The 18,829-nt window shown below is 37.5% G+C and overlaps 1 protein-coding gene across 3 annotated transcripts in view; it reads right to left on the minus strand.

Moving 5' to 3' along the window:
- LOC111140866 (RAD50 double strand break repair protein) overlaps positions 1 to 18,829 on the minus strand; it is a 101,036-nt gene that overhangs the window by 24,006 nt on the left and 58,201 nt on the right. For all 3 annotated transcript variants that reach the window (XM_022493096.1, XM_022493097.1, XM_022493098.1), the window contains 9 exons: positions 17,520 to 17,757; positions 14,907 to 15,096; positions 14,151 to 14,277; positions 13,541 to 13,734; positions 11,428 to 11,538; positions 10,507 to 10,599; positions 10,320 to 10,433; positions 3,056 to 3,183; positions 939 to 1,163 (listed from right to left, as the gene is read on the minus strand). In XM_022493096.1, coding sequence (XP_022348804.1) covers positions 939 to 1,163; positions 3,056 to 3,183; positions 10,320 to 10,433; positions 10,507 to 10,599; positions 11,428 to 11,538; positions 13,541 to 13,734; positions 14,151 to 14,277; positions 14,907 to 15,096; positions 17,520 to 17,757 — 1,420 coding nt within the window. The remainder of the gene's footprint in view (positions 1 to 938; positions 1,164 to 3,055; positions 3,184 to 10,319; positions 10,434 to 10,506; positions 10,600 to 11,427; positions 11,539 to 13,540; positions 13,735 to 14,150; positions 14,278 to 14,906; positions 15,097 to 17,519; positions 17,758 to 18,829) is intronic.

Consider the following 18,829-nt stretch of genomic DNA (forward strand, 5'->3'; position numbering starts at 1 on the left):
TGACAGAATTCTGTACATCAGTGAAAATTAATGAACTAAAGCTCTAAGCAACATGAGTATATAAAAACAAAACAAGAAAGGCAATTCCTAGGAGAGTACACAGAATACTGTTTTTAAGAGCTCAAAAAACAAAACAAAACCCTACATATGATTTTTCCCCCCCAAAGCATAGAAATAAATCTGTGTGATTATAGGGAGTAGGGGATGACAGCAGAGATAAGGAGGAAGAGCATCTAAGTAGATCCTAGTTAGTGACAATGGAAGAGTTCTTGGAATAGCTATGCAGGGTGGTATCAAGAGTACTCCTTAAGGGTGCCTGGGTGGCTGAGTGGTTAAAGCCTTTGCCTTCAGCTCAGGTCATGATCTCAGGGTCCTCGGATCGAGTCCCGCATCAGGCTCTCTGTTCAACAGGGAGCCTGCCTCCTCCTCCTGTCTCTCTCTGCCTGCCTCTCTGCCTACTTGTGATCTGTCAAATAAATAAAAATAATAATAAAATAAAATAAAATAAATCTTAAAAAAAAAAAGAGTACTCCTTAAGATTAAGATGCTGTAAAACTTAACTTCATAACTTAAGTAAGCATACATGTGTGTTTTCCCATTCTTTAATATGTATTAACTATATTTATTTTTTTTAAATTTTTTTAAAAAAGATTTTATTTATTTATTTGACAGACAGAGATCACAAGTAGGCAGAGAGGCAGGCAGAGAGAGAGGAAGGGAAGCAGGCTCCCCGCTGAGCAGAGAGCCCGATGCGGGGCTCGATCCCAGGACTCTGGGATCATGACCTGAGCCGAAGGCAGAGGCTTTAACCCACTGAGCCACCCAGGTGCCCCTATTAACTATATTTAAAGAGTCAAAAAAAACAGAGGAAAATATTACTTAAATATGCTAGTTGATACTGATTGCAGTGGGAACCAAATCCCCAGTCCAGTACTTACTGATCAAGGGTCTTATAATAAATGTCCAGATCCTTGTTCACGAGCTCTGTTGTTCTCATAACAATCAGCATTTCCCTGTACTTTTCCTCTGCATCCCGAAATTGAGGTTCTTGAAGTTCTCTCTTAAAATGAATAATTTCTTCCTCATAACCTCTTTGTCGCCCTACTGCCAAACTGTGATTTCTTTTTATATTGTCTATTTTTTCTTCCAACTTCTGATGTTCACTATAAAAGGTAAACATGACAATTAAGGACCATTTTTAGCTTTTAGCAGCCTGATGTGGAAAAGCCCGATCTCTCTAGATGTGTAAGTCTCTCCTTGCTTTTTATTTAAGACTTTTGTACTAAAGAAAAATCTTAAATCTCTGAAGCGTCCATGTTTCTGAACAGCTGAGTTCTGTGTCCTGAACAAGGAACTCTCATAACACATGAACACTGAGCAAGGTCCTCACTTTTAGACACTAACCTAAAAAAAGTACTCTAGGTGATTAAATTACAAATTCACAAAATTCTGATTGTGAACGGAGAATGCACAATTACCAATGCTGAGACGTTACTGAGTAATAGATGTCATCATCCTGTTCACACTACATCAAAGACGAAATACAATTTCATCTCAAACTATTAGTTTCTGTGGTAATACTCAGGAAAGGTTTGTACTCTAGGAGAACAAAATTCCACTTGCACAAGTGCAAGCCTAAAAAAAAGTAAAATACCCAAACTTTTCTGGTAACTAGCAAGATAATACAGATTTGTGTGCATTAAAAATCTTATTCCTTTAACAATTACTTATTAAGGACCTTCTTACTAAGTACTGCTCCCCAGTTTATGGACATCCTTATAGAACTGGCCATATTATCTGTTTTGTTGACACTTCTGTTACATTCTAGTTGAAGACAGATTTGAAAAAGAGCAGTTGTACTTAGTAGTCTGAATATTTAAAAAAAAAAATCAGTTATGTGCCAAACATAGAAGAAATTTTAAAAATATCTGGTTTTAGTCTTCTATTCTTTAGTCTTTTATTCTTTAGCAAAGAATAAGTTGTTTCAACTCTATCTTCTAAAAGCTTCACTCTTCCCACTGAGAGCTCTAACATTTCAATGTTAAAGAGCTGAGGCTTAGGAGCTAGGATATTTGTCTAGCTTTTGTCATAACTTCCTGTGGATTTTTTTTCTGAATTTCAAAATGTTCTAATGCTTTAGAAATGAGAATGAAGATGAAGATTATATTTTCAGTTATAAAGTCTGTTATAAAATCAGTTATAAAGTCTGATTTCTTTAATGTATAAAAGAGATTTTAAACAGCTAAACAAAGAGTACTTACAATAACATAAGGGTAAACCATTTGTTAGGTTTTATCAAGTAAATTAAAATTTCATTAAAATACCATTTAGAAAAACTTACGCATTCTTTGATTCAGATTTAAAGTCAAGAAAACAAACGAAAATCGTAAGGGAGGGCTGAATAAATGGCCTGTATTTAGCTAACGTAGTTAAGAAATCTGTTTGGCTCTAGTGCCTTAGCATCAACCAGTTCCTTAGATAATTCCTAAGGCAACTCTAAGGCACACAAGGCAAGAACAACATCATTTTTGCTGTAGCAGAAAGGTAGCAACTAAAGAAGTATCAATACAAGATGAAAGAAGTAACAGCCTAATCATTAAAACAACAACAACAACAACAAAAAAAAACAAGCAGCTCTGGCTGGCGTGCAATTACAACTGGAACCATCTAGAATGGGTCTCCAATGACAAATCACTTTGGCAATAAGTCCACTGGCAGTATTAGACACTGTATAAGCTGTGACCCAGGCATGGTCCACAGGCCATATGTGCTCTTTACACTTGATACCATTATCTTGTGAAGTAAGCTAGCAGAAATCTGGGACTCTGCATATTTAAACCTGCCAAACAGTGCAGTAGGACTACAAATTCTGTATCACTTCTTCAGTAATTCAATTTGTAAAGCCATGACATATGGTAGTATAAAAACTCTGTCCACCTTCCTGTAAGTCTCAAGGGACATATATGATAAAATTCTCTTTTAAAAAATATGTATTGAGTATTCTTCACATTTCAATAAAAAGACCTTTATTTAAAAACTCCTTTAAAAAACATACTTCTTCATTTGTAAAACCTGCATTTGACCCATTTCCTTCAAATGCTGTTTTCTTTCTTCTTCAACTTCTTTTAGTTCCTCATTTCTTTTTCTTAAAGTAAGGTTATCCTGTAGCCATCTCTCTTGTATCTAAATAATATCAAATTGGTTAACAAAAATAATCAGGTTACCAACATGTGATTCATGATACATAATTGCTGACAGACAGTACTAATTGTGCCTTCACTTAGAACCAGGTTAAACTCAAACAAAAGAGGGAGAAGCCAGAGTGAGGGGATCTTGAGACTTAGAATAATATGGACAGCCCACAAATACACAAAACAGATATTTAAATGATGAAATAGAAGAAGGTAACTACATGTTTTAATATATTTTTTTAAAGATTTTATTTATTTACTTGACAGATCACAAGTAGGCAGAGAGGCAGGCAGAGAGAGGGGGGTGGGAAGCAAGCTCCCCGCTGAGTGGAGAGTCCGATGCTGGACTCAATCCCAGGACCCTGAGATCATGACCTGAGCCGAACGCAGAAGCTTAACCCACTGAGCCACCCAGGTGCCCCGTCATGTTTTAATATTTTATACCTATACCCCATTGGGATCATTTTGCATGGGAACCCCACAATAAAGCTTACTGATGTAAAAGATCACAAAAGGGCAATATACTATCAAAGTCTCACCTCACTTTTTTTTCCTAGTTGTGTTTATCTCTTAACATATGCTAAGGCTGAGATACTATTGGGCATGTCAGATAACATCTTTACCTTCAGTTGACAAGTGACAGTCACAAGGCAGTCCAGAAGTTTCACAAAGATCGTACCTATCTGCATACCTGATGGCACTTTCCCAGTTGAAAATACAAGAAGTTGCCTAGTTCTGAGTAGTTCTTTCCTTAAAAAGAGACCCATCATGCAGCAGCAGTAACACCAACAGAATTATTTCAGTAACCTTCCTGGTGATTATGAACTATGTTGTCAAGAGCCAAACAGGAAACAGTTTATAAGTTGATTATTTGGAATGCAGGGAAAAAAACTGCCTGCAGGACTAGATTTGGCTCATAAAAGTCTGAATATAGAAAACTCATCCCAAGATCAGAGTCCAGACTTCTCAAATGGGAGACTAGGACCCTCCTGCATTATTAACCCTTCCAACTGAAATAAACCCAGTGTTGTGGGAAGTGGGAGGGAGGGGAAAATATTTGGTAGAATCTTGTTGCCAACAGTAATTGCACAGGAATTACTAAGGAGTAAGGATTTGGGAGGTGGGCCAGAAGGGAAGCCAAGGACTTCTGTAACATGCTTAACCTTGCAATCTATGAATCACTATTCTGAGGTGGGCTTTTTTTTAAAAACTGTCATTAAGGTCACCTTCAGTTTTCTTGCAAATAGTAATACAAATCCATACACATCTATTAAGGGCATTATTACAGGCAGTTAAGTAACTAAAATGATATGGTTGTAAATATCCTTTTGTTGCCAGGCAACCTCACGTACCACTGCAGTTGCTGTGACTCTCAAAAATTCGTCCCTAGGAGACTACACTTGGACTTCTTATTAGGAACAGAAAACTAGGAGTTTCTTTCTTTTTTCTTTTAGGTCAGCTTCTAGTTGCTCTCAATGATCATTTTGAAAGACAGTATACAGCACAGAAGTTAAACAGCACAAGTTTTTAAGTTAGGTACACTTGGCTCAAAACTCAGCATTACAGCTGATGATTTGATGACTTTGAGCAAATGAGCTTAAATTCTGAGCCTCAGTTTACTTAACATGTGTAACCTGGTGGTAATAATACCACTTGTCATATAATGCTGATGTGAAGATTAAATGAATGGACATGTATGTAAAATAATCAACACATTGCCTAGGCTCAGTAATTGAAAGTGAAATGCTTTTTGGGTCAAATCTATCCTTGTACTTTAAGCAGTGAGAATTCCAATTCAGTCTACAAAATATAAAGTATCAGAGAAAGAAGAAAGAAAGCCAGATGCAGTTAAAATACAACAGAATTGTTTCTCTGTATGTAATACTAGCAATGTGGCAATGCTGGGTCAAGTTCTACTTCTGTTACTACTTTTGTGACCTCAGGCAAGGCAGGTCACCTCCAGTTCCTTTCATCTAAAAAATGAGGAAGGCAGATTATTCGACTTCCAAATTTCTTATTCTGTGGACTGAATTTCATAGAGCATAAGCATGTAAATAAAGTACTGTTAGGCTCAAAATATAAACCCCAGTTATTTAGCCCTGATGACAGTTAATGTACGAAGTGGGGTACCTAAAGCAAGCCTAAAAATTAGCTGCATCCTAAGTAACTGTAATGGAGCAGCACACTGAATTGACTGCAGTTCAAGTTCTACCAAGTCTGGCTGGGAAAAATGCCATTAATTACAGAGAATGGCCTGAAAGTTCTGCAGTGCTTTAGGTCAGTGACCGAAACATCAGAACCCCTGGGGAACTTTAACAAGGCATAGTTGCTTCTGCCCGGGCCCCAAAGATTGGCCTATAATGGAGACATAGACATGTATTTTTTTTTTTTAAAGATTTTATTTATTTATTTGACAGAGAGAGAGATCACAAGTAGGCAGAGAGGCAGGCAGAGAGAGAGGGAGAAGCAGGCTCCCCGCCGAGCAGAGAGCCCGACGTAGGGCTCGATCCCAGGACTCCGGGACCATGACCCGGGCCGAAGGCAGAGGCTTTAACCCACTGAGCCACCCAGGCGCCCCTGACATGTATGTTTTTAATAAACCAGGTGATTTTTTTTTTAAATTGAGATGTGGGATGCCTGGGTGGCTCAGTGGGTTAAAGCCTCTGCCTTTGGCTCAGGTTGTGATCTCAGGGTCCTGGGATCGAGCCCCACATCGGGCTCTCTGCTCAGCAGGGAGCCTGTTTCCTTCTCTCTGCCTGCCTCTCTGCCTACTTGTGATATCTGTCAAATAAATAAAATCTTTAAAAAAAAATTGAGATGTAATTGATACATCATAAAGTTCACGATTTTAAAAAGTGTGTAAATCAGAGGTTAGTATATGCACATGTTGTGCAACCATGACCACTAATTCCAGAACATTTATTACCCCCAAAAGAAACCAAGTACACATTACCAGTCAATGTATTTCCTTTCTCTCTCTTTCCCCTAACCCCTGGTAACACTAATTTGCTTTTTGTCCCTTTGGATGTTCCCATTTCATATAAAAAGAATCACATAATATGTGGTCATTTGTGATTGGATTCTTTCATCACATAGCACAATGTTTTCAAGGTTTATTCATGCTGTAGCATATATCACCATTTCACTCCTTTTCATGGCTGTATAATATTCCCTCCTATGATGTGAATGGTTAATGTTACATGTCAACTTGGATGGGCCAAGGTATGCTCATACATTTGGTTGAACATTATTCTGAGTGTATCTTGGAGGGTATTTCTGAATAAAATTAACATCTGAGTTGGGAGACTAAAACAGGCTGTCCTCCCTAACGTGGGTGAGCCTCATATCAATTAACAACAACCTGAATAGAACAAAAACACCAAGTAAGAGGTACCTGCTCCTGCCTGAATGTATGAACTGAAAGAGTGGTCTTTTCCTGCCTTTGGACTTGAACTGAAACCTTGGATCTCAGACCTTGACATTCAGTCTAGAAATACACCATCAGGTCCCCTGAGTCTCCATCTTGCCAACTACAGATCTGGGGAATGCTCAGCCTCCACAATCATGTGAGCCAATTCCTTATAATAAACTTTATAAAAATTTGTGTACACATATATATCCTGTTGGGTTCTGTTGCTCTAGAGAACCTAATACATATGGACGTACCCACTGATCCATTCATCGGTTGATGACCATCTGGGTTGTTTCCATATTTTAACTAATGTTAACAATGCTGATATGAATACTCTTGTACAAGTTTTTATGTGAACATGTTAAAATTTTTCTTGGTTGTACACCTAGGAGTGGTAAACCCAGGTGATTCTGATGGGTGTCTCTAGCTAACCTTTTCTCCCTAGAACACTCCAACATTTATTTTAGGCTTCAATCACACAGTATGCTAAAGAACCTCTATAATGGGAGATTAGAAAAGATGCTGAAACACACTGTGGGGGAAAATAAAAAAGGAAGGAAGACAAAAAAAAAGAAAAAGAAAGAAAGCCTCAAGAGGTTTGTTAAAGACCTGGTGTTATTAATCTACACAGTGTCCTCCTTTCCATGAATGTTTCCAGGAAACATTTTTCCAGAGGAAAAAAAAAATTTTTTTTTTTTAATATGGGAACTGGATTTCTTTCAGCTCTGAAACAATGTAAATCTTAACTAATTGTGACTTGTGACTTCCTATCCTATTCTATTCCTATCCTATTCCCATCCTATACTATTCCTATCCTCATGTGACTACTAGAATCTTTAGCAAGCATATCACATTTCATGGGCTACACTTTATATACTTCTCTCCTTGTTTTACTTTCTTGTCCTCATTTCCACATTGTCTCATTTTTCCACTAAATTAAAATGTTATTTGGCATTGCTCTACGTATATAACTTATTAAATCATTTCTAGAACAAAGCAGATTACAAGTCAACTAATATAATCAGATCCATGAAGTTTAGACCATCAACTTAAAAAGGGTCACAGGTGGGTAAATCTTAGTATCTCTGTATATGTTTATACATGGAGAGATACTACTCATTTGTAGACTGTGATTTTTATTTAATTTTTTAAAACAATTTTAAATTTCTTTTGTTTATTTATTTGACAGAGAGAGAGAGAGAGATCTCAAGTAGGCAGAGAGGCAGGCAGAGAGAGAGGGGGAAGCAGGCTCCCTGCTGAGCAGAGAGCCCAATGTGGGGCTCGGTCCCAGGACCCTGGGATCATGACCTGAGCTGAAGGCAGAGGCTTTAACCCACTGAGCAACCCAGGCACGCCATAGACTGTGATTTTTAAACTGACAACCAATATATAAGTGAGGAATAACTAAGTATCTCATTACACATGCCATCATAAATTTATAGTTACTTACCATTCATTAGATGGCAGAGGTTTTTTTTTAAGATTTTATTTTTGAGGGGCACCTGGCTGGCTCAGTTGGTGGAACTGATCTAGGGATTATGAGTTTGACCTCTATGTTGGGTGTAGAGATTACTTAAAAATAAATAAAAACTTGGGTACCTGGGTAGCACAGTAGGTTAAGCGTCCGACTCATGATTTCGGCTCAGGTCAAACATGACCTCAGGGTGGTGAGACTGAGTCCAGTAGTGGGCTCTGTGCTTTCTGTGGAGTCTGCTTGACATCCTCTCTCCCTCTGCCCTTCCCATTCATGTGTTCTCTCTCTCTCTCTCTCACATAAATAAATCTTAAAAAATCACTTAAAATCTTTAAGTGATCTACACCCATCATGGGACTTGAACTTACCACCCTGAGCTCAGGACGCGCATGCTTCACCAACTGACCCAGCCAGGCACATCTAGATGGCAGAAATTTACTTTTGACTAATATTTATGTATTTGAAACCTGGCACTATGGTCAGGGGCCCTGCAGACAGCTGATACGGCTAATCTTCAAACAGACTTTAAACCAGCATTTATAACTAAATGATTAAAGCGTTCATATAGCAAATTTTGTTAATACAGCAGGAATACAGAAATGGTGTAAAGACATTAACTATCATGCTTACAAAAGGAATGCTGAAAATAATTTCTCAGTGATTTATACTGGCAGAAATTAATTTCCTTAATGGGGAAAATGATATAGGAATCAACTGAAAAAATGACTGGAAATATATAGATATTTTACTTACAACTTCTGGGATTATTTTACCACCATCCTTGTTCTGTGTGATTTTATCTCACATTAAGTAAGAAAAGAAAGTGAGAAAAAATAGAGATATATATGTAGGATATTCATTGCCACCATCTGCAGTAAGAAAAAAGTGATCAATTTCTGGCACACCCACAAAGCAGAGTATTTCATGATCATTAAAAACAATATAGTGGGGTGCCTGGGTGGCTCACTCAGTTAAGCACCTGCCTTTGGCTCAGGTCATGATCCCAGGGTCCTGGGATGGAGCCCTGCATTGGGCTCCCTACTCAGTGAAAAGCTGCTTCTCCCTCCCCCTCTGGTGCTCCCCCTGCTTGTGCTATTTCTCTGGCAAATAAATAATCTTTAAAAAGTCATTAACTCCTAATGTAAGTATACAAAATTATTTAAAAAAAAAAAAAAAAAAAAGAGGGTCGCCTGGGTGGCTCAGTGGATTGAGCCTCTGCCTTTGGCTCGGGTTGTGATCTCAGGGTCCTGGGATCGAGTTCCGCATCTGGCTCTCTGCTCGGCGGGGAGCCTGCTTCCCTCTCAATCTCTCTGCCTACTTGTGATCTGTCTCTGTCAAATAAATAAATAAAATCTTTAAAAAAAAAAAAAAGAATGTGGTAGATCTGTGAGTTGACTTGATATATAAGATCAAACTGCATTAAGTGAAAAAAGCAAGGTGCAGAATATGAATGGTATGATCTCATACATTTAACTAAATATACATATACACAAGATACATTACTGATCTCTCTACCTGCTGATAAGAGTAAGAAATTTCTTTTTAAGATTTTATTTGACAGAGAGAAACAGCAAGAGAGGGAACACAAGCAGGGAGAGTGGGAGAGGGAGAAGCAGGTCTTCCACTAAGCAGGACCCTAGGATCAAGACCTGAGCCAAAGCCAGACACTTAATGACTGAACCTCCCAGGTGCCCCAAGAAACTTCTTTGAAAACAAACAAAAAACTGTTAATGTAATGACATCTAGGAGTGAGCTGAGACAAGGCAGAAAGGAAGGGAGAATTTTAATTTAAACTTTTTATGTTTAAATATTTATATTTAAAATTAGCTTTGGGGCACTTGGGTGGCTCAGTCAGTTAAGCATCTGACTCTTGGTTTTGGCTCAGGTCATGATCTCATGCACATGAGCTCAAGCCCTGCACTGATCTCCATGCTGGACATGGAGCCTGCTTAAGATTCTCCCCCCTCACCCCAGTTCCTCCTCCAGCCTGCTCACGCTCTCTCTAAACTAAGTAAATAAATAAAAAACTTCTATGTTTAAACTTTTACTAAATGGGTCTTTTATTAAAAAAAAAAAAAAAAGGAAAAAAGGAAGAAAGGATTATGTTATTAGAATTGCTTTTCTCTACTGTATGCATTTCTACTTAATGGATCTATTGAAAACAAAAGTAGAAATTAAAACATAAATAGAAGAATGCTATTGATCTAAGTGATATCATAAGCAACTAGCAAAAAAGACCTACCTTCTGTGTATCAATATCTTGTCTCATGATTCCCATGTCTTTATTTATATTTTCTTTGTGTTTCTCATATTCATTTAGTTGAGCTATTACTTTATTAAGTTCATTTTCTTTTTGCTACAAAAAAGAAAATTCTTTAAGCACAAGAAATAAAAGTATAAACAAATAATAATTTTAAGTTTTAAATTACCTTCTTATAGTCATCTTTCCCATCTTGAATATAATTCTCAATGTCTTTCATATAACCATGAATATTTTTAACCTTTTCTTTGATATCATTCACCTGTGGAAAAATATTTTAGTATTTATTTAATCTTATGTTTATACACTGGTTGGGACCAGGGCATATAAGAAGATTTATTGCCAAGGAAAAATACATATTCAGGTAACAAAAACTTAATAGGCAAGCACAGTGGAACAGTGGCTTGGAAGCTGGAGCTTTGGGTTCCACTTTCTATCACCATCAAATTTTATAATCTGAGACAATTCCCTTTATCATCTATGGGACTGGATTAAATAGTCTCTCTTCTCAACTTCTATTTTAGATTAAGAAGCAAAATAATTTGAATCTTTATTCTTTTTAAATTAATTTTTAAATTAACATGATATATTATTTGTTTCAGGGGTATAGGTGATTCATCAGTCTTACACAATTCACAGTGCTCACCATAGCACATACCTCCCCAATGTCCATCACTCAGCCACCCCATCCCTCCCAGCCCCTCTATTCCAGCAACCCTCAGTTTGTTTCCTGAGGTTAAGAGTCTCTTATGGTTTGTCTCTCTGTTTCTTATGATTTCATCTTTTCCTCTCTTCCCCTATGATCCTCTGCCATGTTTCTCAAATTCCATATATCAGTGAGATCATATGATAACTGTCTTTCTCTGATTGAGTTATTCTGCTCAGCATAATACCCTCTAGTTCCATCCACATTGTTGCAATTAATCTTTAGCCTAACAAGAATTTTTAATGTCGATTATGTCACAAATCTGAAAATACTATTTACCTTACCATGTTTTTAATTTCATATGAAATGCTACTGTCCAACATGTTCTCTGAACATTAAGTTTAATATATGTATTTGATAATAAAAATATAAATGAAATCTTACTTTATCCTGGGCTATTTTGTTACTTTTATTTTTTTTGTTGATTAATTCTTCTTTTTCCTGCTGGAATTTCTCCATTGTTGTTTCCAAAGGGCTTAACTGCTCTTTAGCATCCTAAAAATACAAAACATAGTGTCTTATATTCCATTATCTTATTTCAGGTGTCAGACTTTACAGTCATAACAAAAGCACTTTCTATGTGTCAGGCTTGAAAGATAAACTCATCTGCTTTTTCCAACAATCCTATGAAGAGCCCTACCATTATTTTCATCCCATATTTCAGATCCGTAAACAGGCACAGAATGATTTGTTTGGGGTCACAAAAGCAAGTAAATGAAGGATCCAGTATCCATATCCTGTCCAATTCCAGAGTCTTTCTTGTAATGACTATGCTATACTGCTTCACCACTAATCTGATTCCTAATCCAGGCATGTGATCCCAATCATATGAGCAGGTGGCTTCAGGTGTAAGTTTTTAATAGTTTGTAGGGGCACATGTCAGCTCTGTGTGACCAAAGAAGAGATTCAGTTCAGGCCTCTCTTTTACAGATGTAAATATGACTATACAGGACACTTATGTCCTTAAACTTAGTTTGCAAAGGGCTAAGTAGATATTTTATGGTATAAAAACATATTGGTACATTGATGTTGGTATGTCCACTCCTATTTGGGAAGGAAAGGAACTTTAGAGTGACCAATTATTTTACTAATCAGGAGTCTACATTGTTCAGCCTTGTAACAGCTCTACAGCATACTTACCACTGTAGAAAACAACGATACTCAAGCTAAGATAATGAATATCTAATGAACCCATAAAAGAAGAAACAATCCCTTAGCATTACTTTAGTGTAGGTGTATTTTTTGTATTTTATCATATTGAGAAGAGGTACAGTGTGGTAGGAAGTCAAATGTAACAGACATTGAAGAGCCACCTGAAAATAAACCCTGCCTCCTACTAGCTGCATGACCTTGGCTAAGACATGAAGCATCTGGAAGTCTCAATCTCTTCTTTATAAAAAGGGGACTAAGCCATATACCTCAACAGGGTTACTGAGACGCTGAACTGTTTAATTTCAAAGGGCTTTATAAAGAGTAAAAAAATTAAACAAATGTAAGATGTTACTATTTCATATCATACTCTAAGACTCTGATAATTTGTAATTTGAAAATACTTCTGAAACATTTATAGTAATTAATGAGACTCAGTAATATATTTAGTACTCACTGAATATTTATAATTATGAAAAGCTGGGTAAGATTGTTATTTCTAAAACTGTTCAAAAATTTGATTTGGGGGACGCCTGGGTGGCTCAGTTGGTTGGGCCGCTGCCTTCGGCTCGGGTCATGATCCCAGCGTCCTGGGATCAAGTCCCACATCGGGCTCCTTGTTCTGTGGGGAGCCTGCTTCTCCCTCTGCCTCTGCCTGCCACTCTGTCTGCCTGTGCTCGCTCTCTCTCTCTCTCTGACAAATAAATAAATAAATAAAATCTTTAAAAAAAAAATTTGATTTGGTCTTAGATGTGATTAATCTAGATGAGGGATGCTGAATGGTTTCCATTCCATGCAGTAACTCAAAGCCTGCTCACTATAGTGGGAAGGATTCTGAGATTACACCTGGAATCAACAGAAAAAGCGCTATGACTGAGAGGCAGTATCTGCCATGGATACAGGATTGGTAGGTAAGACAAATATCCCATACATTCAGGACTCTGTATGTGTAGTTAACCAGCCACCTGACCAGCCCCAGTAACAGGAAGTTCACTAATTAACTAAGCAGCCAATTCTTCCTTATTCTAGCCAAAATCTTCCCTGACACCTTTACCTATTAGTATAAGTTTTGTCAACAAAAGAGCCACAAAAAGAATTATACTATTTTTTATTTAATCCTCCCAGTAACCATAGTTTTAGTCACTACACCAATAAAGAGCATTTCACATATTTGAACTAACTTAAAAAAAAGATACGTGGGGCACACCTGGCTGGCTCAGTCAGTAGACCATGAGACAACTGATCTCAGGGTTGTGAGTTCAAGCCCATGTTCAGCATAGAGCCCATTTAATTTAAAAAAAAAAAAAAAAAAGAAAAGAAAAAAATAGTTTTGTATGAATTTTCTTACCTTTATCTCTCTGAATAAGGACTGAACTTCAGTGGATAATTCCACAGTCTGCTCCTCTAGTTGCTGACGACGTTGTAAATTAGTAGATATATGAAGTTTCTCTGATTTAAGTTCATTTGTTGTACTTTTAAGGTGTTGGATCTGTTCCTGCTGGTCCTGTATAAGTTTACGATTCAATTCCATCTTACTGGAAACTACACAAAAACATACACAGCGACTAAAGTAAGGATACAGAAAATACTACAAACAGCTAGCTTCCATTTTTAGAGTTCTATGGAATTCACAAAGGCTCAGCTTCCATGGGTCTCACCCACTGCAAGAACAGTGCTATGGAACCCCCTTCTGGCCACCCATGGGTGAGGACCACAGGGTAAGTACGACTAAGAAAAGAGTAGAACTCATCAGATATCCATCATTCAAAACCTCACATCATTCTAAATCTGTTGTGCAAAGCAAGGAAACAAGTGAGGCTTTGAGAAAAGAGAGTGAATATAGGGTGAACTGCGAGAAAGACAGTTCCTTGTCCACATAACATAGAAAATTTGTGATAAAAAGCATATGCCGGGATGTTGAGGTCTTTATGGGTATATGAAGAAACAGACTGTATTACCTGTATCTAATTTGTGTTGCTTTTCTTGTTTTTCCTGGTTTATTTGTTGAACAGTTCTATCCAAGTCTAGTCCTTGCAGCTTAGCTGCTTGTTGTGCAATTTTTCTTTCAACATCTTTAAGTTCCATCTTAAGAATAAAACAAAGTTATTTCCTTTAACAAACTTATTACATTATCATTATTCAGTACCTTTAAAAACTGTATTTTAGGGGCGCCTGGGTGGCTCAGTGGGTTAAGCCTCAGCCTTCAGTGCAGGTCATGACCCAGGGTCCTGGGATCGAGCCCCGCATCAGGCTCTCTGCTCAGCAGGGAGCCTGCTTCCCCCTCTCTCTTTGCCTGCCTCTCTGCCTACTTGTGATCTGTCAAATAAATAAATAATATCTTTAAAAAAAAACAAACAAACCCCAAAACCCTGTATTTTAAAATCTGAATTTGTAACTGATTTCAAATTAAATTTTAATAAGGTTTAATAGGATAAAATGAATTTTAATAATTTAAATATATATAAACAAAAGGAAACCAACTAAATATGAAAACAAACAGGACATTTCTTAATTCTCATGTTTATGAATAAAGAATCCAAACCCAGGAATGTAAACTAAGCAGTACTCCCATCAGAGTATCTGCAGTTCAGGACAGGGAACTCTAAACTCAACCTATACCTGAATACTACCTGTTTGTTTTTACCACTCTCACATTTCACATTCAAACCCCCAAGAAACAGGTTTTATTTGGCCTTCAACTGCAATAAATTTACCTGGAACCTCTCCATAATTGTAACATCTGTCAGGCAGACTTTAGCACTTTCTTCTTCAGGCATTATTGTGCCCAAGAGTGTATCCTGTTCCTCTATGTCATTCTTTAAGCGCTGTATGTCTCTATTGACATTCTGCAGTTTGTTTCTTAATTCTGGTATTTCCTTCTCCTTCAAATCAATTATGCTTTGCCTAAACAGAGAACACACAATTAAAAATTACCTAATGTTTTCTTATAATAAAATGGAGGTTATGCATTTTTGGCAAAAATATCGTAAGAAGGGTGCCTGGGTGGCTCAGTGGTTTAATCCGCTGCCTTCAGCTCAGGTCATGATCTCAGGGTCCTGGGATCGAGTCCCACATCGGGCTCTCTGCTCAGCAGGGAGCCTGCTTCCCTCCCTCTCTCTGCCTGCCTCTCTGTCTACTTGTGATCTCTGTCAAATAAATAAATAAAATCTTAAAAAAAAAAAATATCGTAAGAAGTGATTGTATCCTCAGGGCATCATATCAGTGGACACATGACATCATTATACTTTATTACTGGAGATGTTAATCTTATTCATACTTGGTTAACATAGTGTCAGCCAGTTTTACCCACTATAAATTTACTATTTTTGTCTCTGTAATTAATAACGATCTTACGAGAAATATATTGGGACTATGTCAAAATCTTGCTTCTCCTCAAACTTTTGCCCACTGATTTCAGTATCCAATGGCAGATCCTGCTCACAACAATTACAACAGTCTCCCTGAAGCCACGCAGATCCCCACAGTATACACTCCAAGACACCCAGTAGATGCCTGAAATCATGGATAGTACCAAACCTTATATATGCACCTTTTTTCCCTATAGTCATATCTGTGATAGAATTTATAAATAAGGTACGGAGATTAATAATACTAATAATTAAACAATTATAATAGACTGTAATAAAATAAAAAATATACTGTAAAAAAAGTTAAGTGAATATGGTCTCTCAAAATATCTTACTGCATAGGGGCACATGAGTGGCTTAGTTGGTGCAGTGTCTGACTGGTGATTTCAACTCAGGTCATGATCTCATGGGTCATGGGATCGAACCCCAAGTCAGGGTCTGCACCAGTGGAAGTCTGTTTGAGATTCTCTCCCTCTGCCCCTCCCCCCATTCAAGTGTGTGCTCTCTCTCTCAAATAAATAAAAATTAAAAAAATCTTATTGTACTATACCCTCACTCCCTAAGATGATTATATGATAAAATGCCTGTGTGATGATATGAAGAATTTCAGCAGTCTTTCCATTAATGTTTTTCTGTTTTAGGGCCTAGCCCAGGATCCCACATGGCAACTAGACGCTATTTCTCCTTAGGTTTCTACAGCCTTCAACAGTTCTCCAGTCTTTGTCTTTCATGATCTTGACACTTTCGATCAGTATAGTCAGTTAATTTACAGAAAATCTCTCAGTCTGGCAAACATTACAGTAATACAGTAGTCCTCTTATCTGCACTTTCCCTCTCCACTGTTTCTGTTACCTGAGGTCAGCTGTGGTTCAAAAGCAGATGATCCTCCTGACCTGTCATTATGTTAACAGTAGCCCAACTTGAAGTTACAAGGTCTGTATCATTCTCCTCACTTCATATCATCACACAGGCATTTTATCATGAAGTGTTAACTGAGCAGAACCAACTTCCCTACATTTCACAATCTCCTCCTATTATGTTCTTAAAATCTTATTCTCATTCCGTAGTCCACTGGCTTCTCTCCTCTTAACTAATATACCTGTCTGAACCAATTAAGAACTTTATTAAGCCCAGCTTTCTAAATATTCAATTCTGAGAGCTTGTCTCCTTAGACCATCAGCTCCTTAAAGATTATGGCATTCTGGTCTTTGTGACCAGCTTTATGATCTACATTGTGGGAAACCCCAAGGCATCATCACATACTTTCTGACTTGATTTTATTTATAAATAGGCCATTATTTGAGTTTCTTGAGTAACTGAGGGAAAATGAACAACAGATATGATGATTCATTCTTTTTGAAAGGAGAAAAGACATAAAAATATAGCTTAAAATTGGTCTGTTGGGGGAGGTTTTCAGTACTTTAATTCTCCTGCTGAATTTAGAGAGATCAGCAAACAGTTCTCAATCTGTCAAAATTTCTGCCCTCAAGCCAAGACTCAGAAACACACACACACACACACCACACAAAAAGAAAATAGTAAAGATTATAATAACTGCCCTGTGACTAGTTTAAGAAGTTTGTTTACTTTTAAATAATTTAAAAAAAAAGACTTTTATTTACTTAGAGAGCAAAAACACAAGCAGTGGAAAGGGTCAGAAGAAGAAGGAAGAGCAGATTCCCTGCTGAGCAGGGAGTCTGACATTGGGACTCCATTTCAGGACCCTGAGATCAGGACCTGAGTCAAAGGCAGACACCTAACTGACTGAGTCATAGAGGTGCCTCAATAATTGCTTTGTCTTATAAATAACACAAGATGGGGCACACTGGGTCAGAATCTTGACTTGAACTTTTATTCATTCAATCCATTACTGAACACCTACCCTATGCCAGGGACTGGATGGGCATCTTTTATAAGTGCTGCTATTCACGTGCAGTAATAGTAAATCCCTATTCTCACCTCATGGGGACAAGTCCCAGCATTTCGTCACGCCGTTTTTCTTTTTTCTTTAGTTCTGATTCTGTTGACTTCAGTTTATCTGGAGCAAGCCGCAGCTTAGACTGCAAATCACTGATGACTTCCTGTAATTCAGCTTCTGTCTGAAAAACCCTCTGACAGACAGGGCAACATGACTGGTTTTCATCTGTTAGCTGAGTAATGAACTGGGAGTAAACTGCTGTGGCTCCAGCCAGCATGGCTATTTTAAGAAAATAAATATATTACCAATGAGAAGAATATAAAATATAGTTTTGTTATTATGGTTCTATTCTTTTTCATATATACAGGATCATTCTTCATTTATAGACATATTATGAAAGAAATAAAAATCCTCTCATATTTATATTCTTTTTTGAATGGGCACAATACATTCAGATTTGTATTAATTACTTTCTGGTAACACACAAAAAGTGTAACAAAATTTTGGAGCATACTGTGTACCAGAAATTGTTCTAAGTGCTTTATACCTATTAATCTCATTTAGTCTTAACACCATACTTGGTAGGTAATTATGTCAGATGAATCTGAAGTAAAGGAATCATTTGATAATTTGTCCAAAGTCACAAAACCATTTAAGTAGAACCGGGACTGAAACTTAACCCCTTTGGCGCCAGAAACAAATTTTTAAATCTCCCATCTTTTCTTTTTTTAAATTTTTTAATTTATTTTCAGCGTAACAGTATTCATTGTTTTTGCACCACACCCAGTGCTCCATGCAATCCGTGCCCTCTCCAATACCCACCACCTGGTTCCTCCAACCTCCCACCCCCCACACCTTCAAAACCCTCAGATTGTTTTTCAGAGTCCATAGTCTCTCATGGTTCACCTCCCCTTCCAATTTCCCTCAACTCCCTTCTCTCTAACTCCCCTTGTCTTCCATGCTATTTGTTATGCTCCACAAATAAGTGAAACCATATGATAATTGACTCTCTCTGCTTGACTTATTTCACTCAGCATCATCTCTTCCAGTCCTGTCCATGTTGCTACAAAAGTTGGGTATTCATCCTTTCTGATGGAGGCATAATACTCCATAGTGTATATGGACCACATCTTCCTTATCCATTCGTCCGTTGAAGGGCATCTTGGTTCTTTCCACAGTTTGGTGACCGTGGCCATTGCTGCTATAAACATTGGGGTACAGATGGCCCTTCTTTTCACTCCATCTGTATCTTTGGGGTAAATATCCAGTAGTGCAATTGCAGGGTCATAGGGAAATTCTACTTTTAATTTCTTGAGGAATCTCCACACTGTTGTCCAAAGTGGCTGCACCA

Source organism: Enhydra lutris, unplaced genomic scaffold (genome assembly GCF_002288905.1).
Source record: "Enhydra lutris kenyoni isolate GAN:26980312 unplaced genomic scaffold, ASM228890v2 scaffoldscaffold5, whole genome shotgun sequence".
Taxonomy (NCBI): Eukaryota; Metazoa; Chordata; class Mammalia; order Carnivora; family Mustelidae; genus Enhydra; species Enhydra lutris.